The sequence below is a fragment of the Sinocyclocheilus anshuiensis genome, unplaced genomic scaffold (assembly GCF_001515605.1).
Source record: "Sinocyclocheilus anshuiensis isolate Anshui unplaced genomic scaffold, SAMN03320099.WGS_v1.1 scaffold544, whole genome shotgun sequence".
NCBI classification, from domain to species: Eukaryota; Metazoa; Chordata; class Actinopteri; order Cypriniformes; family Cyprinidae; genus Sinocyclocheilus; species Sinocyclocheilus anshuiensis.
The window spans coordinates 455,694-473,682 of record NW_015555763.1 but is presented as its reverse complement, the minus strand read 5'-3'; the positions used below and the strand labels follow the sequence as shown (position 1 = coordinate 473,682).

Below are 17,989 nucleotides of genomic sequence, written 5' to 3'. Positions count from 1 at the left end.
TTTATGGATGTGATAGTCAAGAGAGTGCTGAAAGAAAAGAGAAGGATCTTTTACAGCCCCAAATGCTGAATAATGACAGACACCAACAACAAAAGAGGAGGAGGAAAGGGCCTAGACAATACAGCTGCCTCTTTTGAAAGCATTTAAACATTTCAAAAGGGCTGCTCTCTTTCACTGGAGGTGTGAAGTCTAGAGGGGGGATTAGTTTAGGGATCGCCCCTGTAAAATTGAGGTTTCCTTTTTCTCTGATCCATGCTTGAAATATAAACACTGAGTGAATAGTGACTACTGGAGGGCAGGATTACCTATTCCTGTGGGCCTTCCAGGACCATTGGTCACTATTCCAGGCTGTGCCGGAGGCTGCTGGGGTCCAGGATCATGACTGCCATTGGTTAAGAGAGGGGAACCCTCAGATAAATGGAGATGGGTGTTTAGATCTGTGAGATAGGGACAAGATAAAACATAGCAGTTTAAATGCAAAAGAAATTCTATACTTGGAAAAGTAAATATCAGTAAATATGAATTTAGCAAAAAGATAGATGGTTAACGTCTTTGCAAACCTGTACTATCTTAACACAGAGTGTGTTTCCTACCTGCATGGTTAATTGTGTTCAAGGCTGTGTGCCCTGAATTGGGAAGCAGGTCAGTAGGTCCATGTCCTGATTGTTCCTCTGGTCCAGCAGCTGCATTACATACTGCAGGTCTCATTCGGCTGGCTGCACATAACACGAGAAAAAAATCCATTAACCACAGTAAAACAATCCTTAGCATAAACACGGAACACTGAATAGTCTGCAATTTTTTGCCTGGCAAATTAAAAAACAGCTGATAAAACCCATAGACTGACATTGAAGAATATCACACTTGGGGGCCAGTAAAGATCCCACCCAAAACACCTTAGCAATCACCTAGGAATGTCCTAGAAACCACCAGAAACCTAACATCAACCTATGCAACTTTAGCACCACATTACACAAGCTGAAATGACAACAATCATGATAAGTTGAACAACTATAAAGATAAATATAACAATATTAGCATCCACAACACATCAACACAAGATAACAGTTTATTATTATAAATATGCAGCATATTTAGCAGTTATGCAGCAGTTAAAGTCTTCCTCTTTAAGTGCTTAAGCTCTTTAAATTTAAGTGGATTCTGTTTGGCTGTTTATTTTGATTGTTCATCAGTTGGAAGCATTTTTATTTTATTTTTTGTGAAGCATGTAATGCTTTCTGAATATGTGCATACACTGCCAAAGCTCTTCCACTCAATGTTGACGTGTCTCCATGGTAGCAGCGAGCTAAACTAGGTGTGCTGGCAGGGCTCAACGCTAAGGATTTTTTCTACTGGCCCGGTCGGCCCTGCCACAAAAAAAAAATAGAAAACAAAAAATAAAATAACATAGTTGCCTTTATCATTGTTTTTGATCTATGTTATCTTGTATTCTAATAAATAAGCTTATATGACACCAATATTTTATATACGAATTAAATTTTACAATTCTCGATTTCAATTTCAGTCAAAACTACTAGCCTTACAAATATAAAGGTCAATCATTATTAAAGACAAGTGAACAGTCAGTAAATAAGAACAAATTAACAAATTACAAGCAATAACACCACTGAATATACAGAACAAAGATACAAATGAAATGATTTAGGATTTTATGTTTGTAGATGTTCAGGTACAGAAACTGAATAATCACATGTAAAATAACATTGCATATTCTTCACTGTGTTGCACCTTGATTTTTCATAGCCATTTGAAATTAGTCATAACCACTGCATTTTAATCATGAATCGATCCAACAAAAAACATTATACACACTTGTAGCATGTGCAATGTTTGATTTAAATTAGACTGTATAATTTCAAAATCTGAAGCAAAAACAGAATGGTCTGACTTTAGCTTTGTGAAATTATGCTACATAAAACACCTGCATGAAACCGAAACAGCAGACGGGCTGAATGAGACGCACATTCACTCTCTGCCAGCAGGCGACACTTGTAGAACAGCAGTGTTTACTTGGTTACTGCTGTACGCAAATCAGCGCTGTGCATATTAGCACTACTTTAAATATATTATACCGAACCAAGATGAAAAGAAAACGCCATGTAAACTTTTCCGAAAACAGTCAGTTCCCCTCAGAAACACATCCATATAAAATTCAATATTAGGATTTTCTTATATTTCGCGCATCATGAACAGAGCTGCTCTGCCTACTACTGTATTTTCTCCTCTTTGCATTCATCTTCAGCGTCGCTGGCCTCTGTTAACGGCCGTTTACATACTAAATAAAATAATAACATAATATTTCCACACAAGTGACATTTTGAAAAAATTATTGCGATGCAGTTCGTGTGCAAGCATGGAACAGAGATAGTCTGAAATAAAACAAAAAATGCCCGGTCGATCGGTGCATCTCTACTTTACTTTATAAATTAAATATAGATTAATCATTGTTAAAGCTACTCGCCAAGATGGGTATTTTGACACATTTTTGTATGTATTTGTCCGTTCAAACACAAGAAGGACACAGAAAGAAACTCAACTCGGGGCTCAGGTGTCAGAGACGCAGCTGAAGTGAAGTGAAGTGACATGTGGCCAAGTATGGTGACCCATACTCGGAATTAGTGCTCTGCATTTATCCCATCCAAAGTGCACACACACAGCAGTGAACACACACACACCGTGAACACACACCCGGAGCAGTGGGCAGCCATTTTTTGCTGCGGCGCCCGGGGAGCAGTTGGGGGTTCGGTGCCTTGCTCAAGGGCACCTCAGTCATGGTATTGAAGGTGGGAGAGAGCGCTGTACATTCACTCCCCCCACCTACAATCCCTGCCGGTACGAGACTCGAACCTGCAACCTTTGGGTTACGAGTCCGACTCTCTAACCATTAGGTCACGACTTCCCCTATCTGTGCGAGTATTGAATGGAGTTTCTTTTGCCCCTCGCTAGAATGCTTTTAAATTGCTTGAATTTTTTTAATTAGTAAGGCTTAAAAATAGATGCAAATGATAAACTTTTTATGACGACGCGGCAGTGGCCCGATCGGGCAAGTGACAAATCCGTCAACTGTCCCCAGCGTCTTTCATGCTGGCCCCAGGCCATCCTGCAATCCTTATTGTCGAGCCCTGGCTGGCCATCTGGACTGACAATCTGAGAAGGCAAGCGCTGCTGAATGGGCCAGGCTGACCCAGGATGCTGAACAGGGTCATGTTAACCCTCCTGCTAGTCGTTGGTTGTCAATATTCCACCACAGAAGCGTTGCTGATGCTATACGCTTCTAAAATAAGATGTCCATTCATCAAGATTACCATAAAATGTAGAATGGTACCTTTACTGACTATTTCTGTCCGATTTTACCTATTCCTTTCCAGCAGATTGGTGGTCCCTTGACCAGAATGCCCTGTGCATTTCTGAGCAGGTGGTACTTTAAGTGCTTCTGCTTCTTAGGCTGTGTGGTGAGCTTCAGGTTGATGTGATTGGCAAACTCAGTGAAGTAGCGGAAGCCCTTCTGTCCGCAGCTCATGCAGTTCCCTGAGAAACCTACAACAGACAAGACATATGGTGAATATCTGTTTTCTTTTATGTATGTCTTTGAGTGCCCAGATGTTGTCTACATTCCTTGAAGACCAAGAACGGTTATCTAAAATAGAGACATAGTACATACGGTAACCAGCTGAGCACCCAGTTTCCATAGCCACAAACCATCACTGGGGGCGAGGGCGCGGAGCTGAGCTGAGAGCCATAGAAACCCAAATTAAAGGGCTTAAAATGTCTCTCTGACAAATGAAAATATGGTCCCACAAGGTTAGGGTACCCTGACCCAGGAACAGGCTCTGTGCTTAGGGTTTTCCCATTTCTACCTCTCTCTCTCTCTATCTATCTTTTGCTTATTTTTGTTGCCAGAGGCTATAGACCTTATGCACCAGAGAAACAAGCCCGCAGCCATCTTTAGAATGTTGTCTTTGAACTTCTGTTTATGCAGTAGCTCTGTATATTTCTATGGCATTGCTGTCAAAGAGTAATTAGCTGGTTAAGTGATAACTGTAGAGTTAACAAAAGTTATTGAGCATTGTAATGTTTGACGCAGCTGTCATAACAAATGTCAGTAGATCGGGAAGATTTTAAAACGAGCAGTTCATTCATCTTCATGCTGTGGATCAGCCAGAAGAAACCGGAAAAAAGAAGACAAAAGGGCGGGGCTACATAAAGTCTATAGTTGCTACAGTGTTTTTAATCGTGTTTCTGTCCATCTGTCTATCTAGTCTGTCTAGCAACTGCATAACAACTGCCAGTCCTAGTAGCCACCCAGAACACTCTACCGACCACACAGCACTCTAGAACTCTAGAAACTGTATAGCAACTGCCAAGCAATGCTCTAGCACTCACTTGGAACACTTTAGCAACTATTCATAATACCCTGGCCCAATAATACACTGCCTAGCAACCACTTTGAATGGTCTAGAAATGGCATAGCAACAACCATATCAGTCTGTCTGTTCCTCTTTCGATCACTCTGTCTGTCTAGCAAACCAACAGCAACACTCTAGCAACCACTTAGAACCTTGTAACAACTTAGAACACGGTCACAATACTGGAATTTCTAACTTCGATTTGATACCATGAAAAATAACGATATTCGATACCATTTTCGGTATGCGTTTAGTGTGCATTTGCGGTGTGTGTGTGTGTACTGGCTGTCAGAAAGAAAAGAGAGCGAGAAAGCGCAGCTGATATCAGTTTATCGATACTGCGAATAAAGAGTATTGAAACGGTTTTAGATATTTCAGTATTTATAAGTAATGAAAAATCTGTATTTTTAACAACACTAGTAACAACTACTTAGTAACCACCCAGAACAGCCCACCAACCACCTAGCAATCATCCTGAATGATCTAGCAAATGCATAGCAACTGCCAGTCGATCCAGTAACTCTACAGCAACACTTTTGCATCCATCTGTCTAGCAACTACCTAGAACACCCTGACAACCACCTAGCAATGCCCTAGCAACCACCCAGAACACCCTATAAAACCACCTAGTAATGCCTTTGCAACCACCTAAAACAACCTAACAACCCTCTAGAAATCCCCTAGTAACTGCCTAGAACACCGTATCAACCACCTAGCAACCGTGCAGAACACCATAACAACTGCTTGGCAACCATCTAGCAATGCCATGTCTATGTGCTGTTTCTCTAGCTGTCTTTCTATCAAGCTGCTTATATGAGGGTCATAGAAACCCAAATTAAAGACCCACAAATGCCTCTCTGACAAATGGAAATGTGGTCTTTTGAGGTTGGGGTACCCTGACCCAAATCAGGGCTTTTATAATTTTCTACCCATCTTTCGCAATCTGGCTCTTGGCTTTTTGTAATGCAGGAAATTAAAATATTGGTGCATCAGGTTCACTGTGTCTTACCTAAAAGTGCATTACGTCCACATTCATCGGGCAGAAAGCGCAGGTCCACCGCACACACCAGAATGTGATCAGGCAGGCTGGGAGATTTTGCTCCGACGAGCAGAAACCCAGAAGGGACTTCCAAAGACTCGGTGGCCATGGACGAGAGCCGAAGGTCTTTGCCCGCCTGACAGAACCCTGAAATTGCACAAGTTTGTATTAGGACACAGTGACTTTATGAACATGCTGAATCACTGATCGTCCATCAGTAGTCTGAATGGCTACAAATGTACTGACTTGCAGCTAAAATAGTCGTTATTGATCTGCTCTGTTATTATCTGGTATATGATCTCACCATCTGTAGTACAGGATCCCTCTGGTGGAGGCTTCATCTGATATGTGATTGGAGGGCTGTTTGAATCTGAACCATCCTCTTCATCGTCATCTTCATCTCCTCGACCTGTTGCGAGAGAATATATATTTAATAAAATAAATAAAAAAACAATAAAAAATAATATACATAAATATTAAAGTAAATAATGAAATAAATATAAATAATATATATATATTTTTTTAAATAAACATGGAAGAGATTTTATGACTTGATGCGGTCACTGCATGTCTAGTTAGGGGACGTATAAGATACTCAAACCCTCAAAACAAAACAAGTGATGCATTCTAAAGAGTGTGATACCACAGAAGACAGAGTAAAAGCTCACCATCATGAGAGTAAGGCCTTTGCTCTGCTTCCAGGTACAGCTGAGAGAACACAGGTCTAGGCACCACTGTGTTGGAGCGCAGTGACGCCTCTATGGAGTTGTGCAGCACTTCCTCAAACCGTGTGCTCTGAAGGTGTCCTGTATATGAATTCCCCATGACCTTTCATAGAATGAAGATAATTTGTTATGAAAAGTTAAAATGGAAATGTGAAGGTACATTATTGCTGTAAAATTTAATTACATAAATTAAATTTATAGTAAATGGTAATTTTTTAAAGAAAATAAAAGTATATAAAAATAAAAAAGGAATACATTTGTCTGATACTTATAATATTGTTAATAAAAATCGTTTATTATTAAAAAAATAAAGGTTAAATTAATCATTATATTTCATTGTGGGGCCAGTGAAAAAAAACATGTATCATACTGTACATTAATAAGATAAATTATTTCTACTACTTTTTTTAATGACTATTATACTGGCTACGACTGTTAAGGTTAAAGCAAACAGCTCTAGCACAGAGGATATTTGAGGACATGTGATTTTGACTGCACACAAACACACCGCTCTGACTGTGGAGCCTGAAGTCAGCTCATAGCTGATTTGATGTCAGTGACTCATCAGACAATCAAACTCTCTCCTTGGTCAGTAAATATGATCACAACAGGACAAGACTGAGCTCAAATAATTTAAAACAGTTTTTTTCCCCATTTTCCCTAGAGGAAGAAGAAATCGTGGCTTTTTGTAGGGTGTCTAATTTGCAAACTCATAAAGTCACCATGATCCAATGTCAGGGCATCCTGACCCAGACTGTGAGAGAGAGAGAGAGAGAGAGAGAGAGAGAGAGAGATAGAGAATGGCCTACCTCCAATAATAAACAAAGTTAGACACTGGAAAAGGCTGCATTCACAGGATGAATAATGTGTTTTATGGATTTACTCTTTTCATCAGAACGTTGTGTGAGGAACAAACTGGAAGTTATGGAAAATCAAGACATATGCCCTAGTTAAAAAAAGGCACCATCAATAGTGTAGTGATGCATGAAGCATTGCTCAAATAGAATCACTTTCAAACCAAACAGCTTTCAGTTTGTCAACCTGGCAAAATTCGTGTGACCAACTTACTAACAAAATCTGCATGCGGAACTTTTTCGTCCTTTCTACAAAAACGACTGGATTTTGCTTGTGATTTTTTTGCAGAGCAATGGTAAATGTGAATCACTGGGAGTTCAGCTCACAGATTTGATTCAATCACAATGTTTTATAGCTCACAGGAAAAGATTATCAATAAATAATGATGTAAAATTCAGTGTCAAATCATAAAAACACCATTGTATGACTTTAAACGACATGAAATATAGATAATTAGTTGTATGGACTTCTTTTTATGGTGCATTTGAATCCTTTTTTGAAGTTTGGAAGCTTTGGTCCTGATTCATTGCAACTGCAAAGCAAAGGACAACCAGCAAAGTCACAATATCTGTGTTCTAAAAAACAAAGAAAGTCTTACAGGCTTGGAATAACATGAATGAAGACAGAATTTCCAAATTTGGAAGAACTATTCCTTTAACGGCTGCTTTTGTTTTAAATGCATGTAGGTATATGGCACCGAACCGTGTGAATAGCAGCACACTGAAGCCACTAATGAAAAAAGCTCTGGGGCAGAAAAAAGCCCCTTGGACAAAATCCCCTCGCTTTTAAATGCTCTCTGCCATATGTTCCTTCTCTCAGCCCCAACACTCATCCCACACACTGGGAATTCACAACACAGCAACACCCTAAAACAATGAAGAAGACCAGCAACATGTCATATAAACATCAACCAGTACCACCAATAAAACCTTTATAACCAGAAAGTGAAATTCACATGCTCTCATAATATTGCTACCAGAATCTCTAGGATCTCATGGCAAAACACCAATCTTTTTGACATTTGGAGCTAGTCAGGAGCCTTGCCATCACCAAAAAACATATTAGCATTTTGTGCTGAGGGGGAGAAAACTGCAGTTAAATAAACAAATGCTAATGCAAACAGGCTCTGCAGATAGTCGAGGAGATAAAAGAGCAAGACGTGATAGCAGCGAGGACGTTCAACAGCCCCATCCTCCCAGACAGAGCTTCCTTACAGGGAGATGACGAGGTCTTTCATCTTTCCAGACTCCCCCGCGGGATAACATCACCCAACTATTGTGTCTCCGTTTATGGCCTTCTCTCTTACAGACAAACGCATCTCTCTCTCTCTCTCTGTCTGTCTGTCTGACTAACACATCTTTCTGACACTCTTTACACTACACTTCAAATGATGAAGAATTAGCTACAAAATATCACAGCTGACACACATTTGTCCCCTCAATTTCATGTTAAAGCTGGTTCACACTGGCCCACCAAACGCCAATAGGGTTACTGACCTAACAAAAGCTAACCACTGGACATCAAAAAATGACAGTAAAAATTTTCAGAATGTTGCAAAAGTTTTCTATTTAAAAGAAACGCTGTTCTTTTGAACTTTCTAGTCATCAAAGATCCTGAAAACAACGTATCACAGTGTTCACAGAAATATTAAGCAGCACAACTGTTTTCAACACTGATAATAATGTTTCTTGAGCACCAAATAAGCATATTAGAATGATTTCTGAAGGAACATTTGACACTAAAGACTAGAGAAAATTCGCTTTGCCAACACAGGAATAAATTACAATTTAAAATATATTAAAACAGAAAGCCGTTATTTTAAATTGTAATAAGATCTCACAATATTACTTTTATTATTACAATATTACTATTACTGTACACAATATTACTATAGTTTTGATCAAATTAATGCGAGCATAAGAGACTTCTTTCAAATACTAATTAAAAAAATCTTACTCTGATGCCAAACTTTTGAATGGTATATACAATTTTATTTACTATTTTATCAAATTTTAACTGTGGTAATTATGGTATTTTTGCAGAAAATATTCTTACGTTTTAAATTTTTCATAAACGTCTAAAATTTCACTTTTCTAACAATTTATATTTGTTTTTCTAACAAATGTTTCTTTCAGAAAATTGCAGTTCAACTAGGTGAGGAGATACACAAAAAAATACAGTAATGCAAACCACATTAGAGACAAGTGGACAAACTCTCTGTATCTCTAAAAATGGGCACCTGAAGATCTGAAACAGAAAGAAAGTGCTCCTTTCACTACTTTTTCCTTCTCTAAAGAGGATGGTAGAAGGGGGTGGGCGGCTTTAAAGACTTTTAGCCTTGGGAGTTGTATGTAGAAGAGCTGGAAACAGAGAGAGGAAAACGTTATTGTTGAGCAGGGAGTGAGTGACACAGCAGGTCTCTGCCTCTCTCTACCGGCACGCACACACACACACACACACACACACACACACACACACACTTCTACGTGAAGCCCACCACATAGCAACAGGCCAAAGGTCAGGGCTGGCAAACAATGTTTGGGCAGTGCTTTGATGTGCTCAGGCATGGTCCAACCAGAGGCTCAATGGACACTAAGAGGCTGAGAGGGGCAGTCAGACAGCACCGCTCCATTCTTCTCATCACCTTTAACCTTTGACCCCTGCACCCCTGTGAGAGATCACATTTCAAGGATGGCCAGTTGCATTCAGACAGGTCTTTCTGTCTAATCTTAAGGCTACTGCGGGAATAATTTGTTCATTTTTAGCAGAAAGAAGCATATATTAGTGAATAAAAATGAAGATACTAAGTAATATCTCAAAGCATGATCACATAGTGATGGACTAGGTGTCACATTCACAGGGTCACAGACCACCTGTCCTAAATAAGCTATCATTACAGCTACACTTCCACCAGTTCTACAGTGTCAACAGTGCCTAATGCGATATGTGCAGAAAATATCCCTCTGGCCCTGAATGTTGTGAACATTGCTTCACACAGTCCAAACACCAGCTGTTCTCGCCAAAAACTAAGCTGTCCGGTGTCTTAATAACAGATATATGTCATCTCTTGACAGCTGAAGTTTCAAGATGCCTTTTGTTCAGATCAACACCTGAGGCTCTTGTTACCAATTTCTATAATTACTAATTCAGTCTGACAGATAGTTTAGACTTTTGGAGTCTGAAAAGGCTTTTGTTTTCTTGTGACAGGGCTTGTGAGGAATAAAGGCTTCTCCGTCCAAATGGCTGAGGTTGTTTTCTTCCCAATGGTTCTAGAGTGGCTTTTGAAACACACTCTCATGGTAATTCATAACTTTTTTATGTTTTGGCGAAATGGTGGCCAATTGGAATGTATGTGTAGGATCTCATTAGTATGTTTTTGTATGATTACACCCCACTGACAGATTAGGGGTGGACATTCATGCTTTCATACAAAATTCATACAAAATCATCATCTTGTAAAGTTTTTATGCTTTTTCATGTTATCAGATTGGTTTTTGTGAAAAACTAGAAAGAGGCTCAACATGACACTGAATCAATTTCCCAATCAAGTATAAGAAAGCTTTGTAAATCATAGAATTATCTGTAAAATAATAATGACAATACCAGTGTTGGGGGTAACGCATTACAAGTAACATGAGTTACGTAATCAGATTACTTTTTTTCAAGTAACTAGTAAAGTAACACATTACTTTTTAAATTACAAGAATTTGTACAAGAGTTACTTTTTCAAATAGGCCTAAGTAATGCCAGTTACTTTGTTTTCCCATGTATTGACTGAGAGCTCTCCTGTACTCATATTGAGAGAAATCGGGAGTAAGTGCAGAGGTGTCGTGTGCGCTGTGTAAACATGATGTTACTGTAGTTCTAGACTAAATGTGAACATGCATTTACTCATCCCACTTGCACAAAAACCGATTCAGTACTCCTCAAAATGAATAAAAACAGTGAAATGCAAACTCAGAATATGATGCAAACCTGCAATAATTAAATATGTTAAATAACACAAATATCCTTTATGCATTTAATCTCATTTTATGGTAACACTTTACAATAAGGTTCATGAGTTAACATTAGTTAACTACATTAGTTAACATGAACTAAGAATGAACAATACTTCTACAGCATTTATTAATCTTAGTTCATGTTAATTGCAACATTTACTAAAATTATTAAAATTAAAAGTTGTGCTTGTTAACATTAGTTAATGCACTGTGAACTAACATGAACTAACACTGAACAACTGTATTTTCATTAACTAATATTAACAAAGATTAATAAATACTGTAATAAATTTACTGTTCATTGTTTGTTCATGTTAGTTAATACATGAACTAACACTAATTAATGGAACCTTACTGTAACGTGTTACCCATTTTATTAACCAGTGTCTTTGCTGCTGACCTTCAAAGATCCAATTCAAGCATAATAAGCAAAAATGACTTTAGATAAACATAACATTTGTGTTTCCTTTTTTTATTGCTGAAAAGAGAAAAATGAGCCCAGCCCAGATGAGAAAAAGAAATGCAAAAGTAGCGTAACACATTACTTTCCATAAAAAGTAACTAAGTAACGCAATTAGTTGCTTTTTTAGGGAGTAACCTATACAGTCTATGGGAGTAACGCAATATTGTAATGCATTAGGCTACTTTTAAAAGTAACTTTCCACTGAAAATACAATACACTAAAAATAGTATATTAAATGAAGTAAAACTACCAAACAAACAGGCTAGCTAATGTAGACATGCTATATAATCTACTTGAATAAATAAGCAAAAAGCTCAATACAACTGCATAATTATTGAAAGATCATTTAAATGCAATAGGTAAGACTGATCAGACAAATGTGAGGGAGTGACATAGTACTTTTTTCCTAATGTAAGAACACTTGATTTGCGGCTTCAGCTCTCAAACTTTACTGCATGTAAGTGTTGATTTTCCCTCATAAATATTGTTAGTAGTCTAAGACTGAAGCCCTTTGGCCGCTTGGATTTTAGTTAATTTATTTGCGAATGCACACAATGACATGCGGCAAAATTCTCAGTATTGCTGTAACAAATTGTTCTAGTGTCTAAATGTTTTTTGAAGTGCACAATACTTTTTTTTAATATATGTTGAATATTGAATTGTAAAGCAAATGGTAATGCTTTTACAGCCATATTTTTAGGAAACTCATTGCAGCAAGCAGCAATGTTTGTCCTTGAGAGAAGAGAAGAGATAAAATGTTTGTTTTGTCTACAGTTTGAAATGGAGGGAAGCCCAACAAAACATTCATACTCTTTCACAATATGAACGGAGCAGACTTCTTCTAAATGGGATGAGTATAGGAAGAAATACCCAATTCCTTCAGGAGTTATTTTTAATTGTATTAGACACTGAAAATAATGCAATACAAAATATTTTATGTAGATTATCATTAATGTAATCATTATGTAAATATATATTTTTTTAAATTAGAAGGAGCCCTGCTGTCAGACATAAACTCACATTATGGCCAGTGTGAAACTCTACAGGGAATGAAACTAGTGTGCAACAGGTCAGCACTGTCAGCATGCAATATATTGTCCTGATGAACAGAATAAAACATATAATAAAATCCTCTACTGCAGATCAATGACAGTATGGATATTAACTGTTCAAAACATTTACGCTGCCTAATAATTACATCATAGGTGGTAAAATAATGTAGTTGTTTTCTCTCTGCATTTCATAAGTAATAAATTAAATGAATGAGATGTTGACTTTATTTCATTTCTTAATCAAAAAGTTGCATTAGTTATAAGGTTGAAAGTTGTGTTACAGGGATTACTTTTACAGTCAAACTCAAAAAAAGTGTATTTAGCGATTATTTTCATAGGGTGCTGGAATCAGTAGGGTGGCAACAACAGTCTTTCCTATATGTTTCTATTTAACATACTACAGATCAGGTCATGCAATAAGCGAAACACTAAATGCAAGCACGAACTTACCTTTAATTCGCTAGGAAAGCACTCAGATATTCAAGGGGAGCTGACTGGAATCGGGCTGTTCATGTACATTTCTCCGAGATGCGCGATTCAGCCGCCTCCGCTGAGCACGATCAGTCTATCTGCCCTGCTGTGGAAATGCCGCCGGCCGTGTGTGATGATTTGTTACAGCGCACAGGACACCCCTCTATCCTCGTGTGATGGTATCGCCCCATTAGCCTTTTCTGAGTTGATGTCACCCCTTATCTCACTGCAGAGATGGTATCGCCCAACTTCACAGCTTGAGCGGTGCTTTGGAAAGTCCTCGGGAGTTTATGGAAACTGTCAGGTGTGTTTGAAACGCCAGGTAAGTTGCTGCTTTTTATCATAATTAAAAAATACGCAGTTCACAAATGCGTGTTGTCAGTATGGTTTATGTAGTAAAACCATGGCCCAAATAAAAACAAAATCAGTGACAATCATACTGTGAGTTCTGTTGTGCTGTTTTGGACTTTTTGGTAAACTCGCTTAACATTTACTTTTTTTTTTTCTTTACATAGTGGTCCCAGAGTTTTTCATAAACCACGTAAACAGACCCAAGTGTATGAATATGTAATTTATAGAAATATTGATGTGACAATGGATTGTAATACGAGCACGTATACAAACAGTGCATCCATTAACTCTTTATGGCCATCTGCTGGACAAAGACAGTTACAATACAATTTGTGTTTAGAGTTTTCTTCTTTTCTTTTTTCTTTTCTTTTCCAAACACAGGTCCCATTCAATAACTGATACTATATTATCACTTTACAATATAGTTGTTTATTCAAATTAATTAAGGCATGAAGTAACATGACGTAAGTATAGTTTTTACAGCATTTAGTTTTTATGCAGCATAAATTAATGTTAATAATAAGTATAAAGAAATATTCAGTTACAACACAATTTGTGTTTGGGGGATTGGCCAATGTTTTCTTTAATCTTTTTTTTTTCTTTTCCTGAACTTAGCTCCCATTGTATAACTGAGACTAAAGAGATAAAAAAATAATTGACAGATATACATGAAAGAATAATCATGTGTTGTCGTAATTTTATTAATCTAGATGATATTGCTTGTTGTGATGTTGCTGGTTTAATAATCACATGCTAATATACACATGCAGTGAAATGCACATCAGCATGTGAAACAACAACAACAACAACAAAAACCTATAAAAAAAATGAATTATAGGCTACTAAAATGTAATTTTAAGTTCATTGTTGTATAGAATGGCACAGCTTTATTTAAAAGAAATTGAGATATGCTGCTTGTCTGCAGATTATTAGATTCTGACCAATTAAGCAGGAAGTCAAGTAATCTTTAGGCACATCACATCCCTGTGGAAATACTGTAGTAAAACCATGGGCTGCATTTCTGCCCTAAACACTGACATGTGAAACATGCAAACCTAGGCCTAAACTAGTTGTTTTTGAAATCTACAAAGAGTTGCTCTAACGTAACCGTTCACAGAATATGGAGGCCTATATGAAGTTAATGACTTCTCTCATACGTTCCCTCTTGTCCACTGCAGTGCGGTGACAGAATTATTAAATTGACATGAGCATATCATATAACTGACAGCCATCGTGTGTCGCCGCCACCAAATGTTCATTTCTCATTTTTCCCCCAGAAGTCCCCGTCTTTGGCAATCTGTCATCCTGACGGCTTCTTATTCCCCCACTAAGTGCCCACAGGCGAATGTGACGCTCATTGGTGACAAGAGCATTTTAGGTTGTCATGCACTAATGCAGAAGTTCCCGGGGACCCAACCGGTGTATTCATCTTCATCTGCTTGACTTTGCTCTTTCCACTGTTGTCATAGCTTTGGTAAATTAAAGATAGCCCCTCCTTCTCCGTGAAGAGCACTGTCAACAATTTACCCAAATGCACCTCATTAGCTGGTCACGCTGCCACTCAACTGCAGAGTTAGGCTTTTAATCCAGGTGAGTTATTGTTACTTTGTCATTAACAGGCACTGGAACCTAATGAGAAAACAAGAGCTGGAGCCCGGCCAAAAAAGGAGCGCTTGTTGGTGATTCATTGGACCAGACCACACCAGGTTCCCCCACCCCAATGGGAGATAATAAGGCCATTTATATGAGTGTCAGTGGACAGGAAGCATGACCATATCTGGACTCTGAAGGACAGACAATCAAGTCTTCAGAAGGAAATGTTGGAAGGTGAAAGCTGATTTTTTTTTCATATAATACTTTGGACGTTTTATGTTTTGCATATGTATTTGGTGGTCTCGAGAGCGACATCAACATGGTAAAGCAAGCATTTACAGGACAGACTCAGGACAGACCCCAAAATGGCTAAATGTTGCCATCTCTCTAAACGTGCAAGACTTTATAATAAGGTTCAAGTAAATAAAGTCCTAAATGTAAATGAATAAATATGGTTAATTTATATTTGTTTATAATACATTAATTTAAATGTATACAAATATAAATATTAAAATTATACCAGTACATGTAAAATTAGTTAATGCATTAGGTATCAGGAACTGAAAATGAACAACACTTTTTATAGCATTTATAAATGTAGGTTAATGTAAATTAATATTGTTACTTTTTTGTTCATAATTGATTCATTTTATACAACTTGAAATGTTATAAATGTATTTGTATATGTAAAATAACATTAACCAAGATTAATAAATGCTAGTTATCAAGTAATGCATTAATTGTGATTGTAAGCTAATGTTAAATATATGCTAGGATGTTTAAAAAATAGCATCAGTTAAAGCATTAGGTATAATGAACTAACAGTAAACAACCATTTTAACAGTGCTTATGAATCTAGGTTCATGTAAATTAATAAATACATTTGACTCATATTTGTTCGTAATGCATTTTTAATTCATACAACTCGAAATGTTTAATGTGTATTGGCAAATGTAAAATTAACATGAACCGAGATGAATAAATTCTGGTTATCATTAATGATATCTCTAAATTAGATAAGGATTGTTTATTAAAGCACAAACACTCATATATTTCTAATTCTTTTTCTATAAACCATGCAGACTTTTATAGTGCTGAATGCTGTCTGATGGGATGCTATCCCTTTAAATGCCTGCCGATGGGACAGGTATTTCTAATTTACACACAGTGATTACCAAAGTCATTTTAATGAATATCATTGCGATTTTGCAAGCTGTAAAGCATATCATTACCATTAGGCTTTTACACACTAGCCTAACTAGGGATGCGTTCAGCAAAGCCTTAACAAAGTCATTAAATCCATTTAAAAAGAGCCTTATTTGAGAAGCAATAAAATTTTAAATTATTTTATTACCGAAAGCGTGTTTAACAAGTAGCTGATTAAATGCCAAAGGCAGGTTATCTAAGTTTAACCTTCAGAAGAGAAAATGATCAGAGTCTGCCCCTGGCATTGTTGGATAGAAATATCATCCCCTATTATCCCGCCACACCTGAAGTTGCAAATGGCCTTTTGTGGGAGGCAGGGAGGAAAATTATGTGATTCAATTAATGACCGTCTTTGTGAGAGGGGAAGTGTGGCACATTGTATAGGATAGTATGGAGGGTTGGGGGCTGGAGCAGAGTGTACTGGGTGCTAGCGGAATCATCTTTAAGATGGATTACATTTGTGTAATATAAGAATATATGATGAGATAATGACCTCATGCACCTGCATTTACTATGTGTCATCAAGAGCATCACAAAACTAATTTCCAATTTTTTCTGAAAATTGAGTAAAACTATAAAGAGGAAACATAAAATGCATGTCATTATTATTGATAAATTATGATAGTAAATAATTAAATTATGATAATACTATAAAATATTGTATACAAATATTGCTTTATTTTAACCCATAATTCTACCTGGTTTATATGCATGATAAATACAAAAATAATTTTTACAACAAAGTTGCTCATAATGCCCCTCATGGTTAATTAAAAAGTGTCCTGTGCTTATCTGCATACAAAATACATTTAAACCATGAAAAATGGGATATAAAAACACAATCATCTATGAAATATGGCTCATACCTTGCTGACCATTCATAATTATTCTTTTAATTATCTGACATATAATTTGAGTGCTGTGGCTTCTCAGGGTTGCAGATATTAGGCTGTAAATATTAATGGATGGAGGCAATTCACTCACAAGAGCGTTGCAGAAGTAATGAACAATGTGACAGCTGACTCTTAATTAAGCAGGAAACACCAAGACCAGATCAGGTCTGGACCACCAGAGAGACAGTTCAATAACACCGTCTAATCATGCACTTAGTTTGTACTTGCCCATTCATTTATTTAAAATATGGTAATAAATGAATAACATTGATGAATTGATCCAACAAATGAGCAAAAGTATTTTACAGAACCTAATGATCGGGTACATTGTGATTTATAAATGATGTATTTTCATGACTTTTGCGATTCCTTGTTAAAGCAGCACAATAAGTCAGTGCACATTTACAATCCTACAATTGTTAATTGCTGTGTATCAAGAATCTTATATCTAAATATCAAAATATTAATATTGTTATAAATTAACTTTTAACACTGAGATATTGTGTCTGTAAGCAGTGTGTGTGTCAGGTGCACTCAGTGGCTCCTGTGAGGCCACGGGTAGATGATGAAGTATCAAATGTTAGCCGGCCTCTGTGATGAAAGTCTGAAGCAATAAGCTCCAGTAGCTAAAAGGATCTGGTTCAATAGCGATTTACCTCTAAACTGCTTAAGGGTATCTCACAGGTGCCAAGAAGCTTTTTATTTGATACAGTACAGTAGTATTAATTCAGGTTTCTTGTTTTCATTTTGATCTCAATTTATGTTGTATGCCGTGAGTCTCCCTGGGAAAATATTGCCTCAAAGCGCTGTCATATGAAACGAATAACAATCGGTTGTTTGACCTGGCTGTAACAAGGTTAATTATATTTTGCCATCTCTCTTTTCAATTTTTCTGCCCGATGAATGAGTGATA

The 17,989-nt window shown here is 37.2% G+C and overlaps 1 protein-coding gene and 1 long non-coding RNA gene across 5 annotated transcripts in view; one reads left to right on the top strand and one right to left on the bottom strand.

The window, feature by feature from the left end:
- The window catches only part of LOC107674090 (protein GREB1-like), a 29,160-nt gene extending 16,013 nt beyond the window's left edge, over positions 1 to 13,147 (bottom strand). The window contains exons 1-7 of one of the 2 annotated variants that reach the window (XM_016467972.1): positions 13,013 to 13,147; positions 6,135 to 6,294; positions 5,771 to 5,875; positions 5,437 to 5,613; positions 3,376 to 3,558; positions 594 to 716; positions 306 to 437 (exon numbers count right to left, since the gene is read on the bottom strand). In XM_016467972.1, coding sequence (XP_016323458.1) covers positions 306 to 437; positions 594 to 716; positions 3,376 to 3,558; positions 5,437 to 5,613; positions 5,771 to 5,875; positions 6,135 to 6,291 — 877 coding nt within the window. In that variant the 5' untranslated portion in view covers positions 6,292 to 6,294; positions 13,013 to 13,147. Of the gene's footprint in view, positions 1 to 305; positions 438 to 593; positions 717 to 3,375; positions 3,559 to 5,436; positions 5,614 to 5,770; positions 5,876 to 6,134; positions 6,296 to 13,012 lie in introns of those variants that run through there. The other variant, XM_016467973.1, reaches the window with a different exon arrangement.
- A 37-nt stretch (positions 13,148 to 13,184) lies between these two features.
- The window catches only part of LOC107674093 (uncharacterized), an 82,161-nt gene continuing 77,356 nt past the window's right edge, over positions 13,185 to 17,989 (top strand). For 2 of the 3 annotated variants that reach the window (XR_001632478.1, XR_001632477.1), the window contains exons 1-2: positions 13,193 to 13,355; positions 15,004 to 15,211. This is a non-coding gene — a long non-coding RNA (uncharacterized LOC107674093). Of the gene's footprint in view, positions 13,356 to 15,003; positions 15,212 to 17,989 lie in introns of all 3 variants that reach the window. The other variant, XR_001632476.1, reaches the window with a different exon arrangement.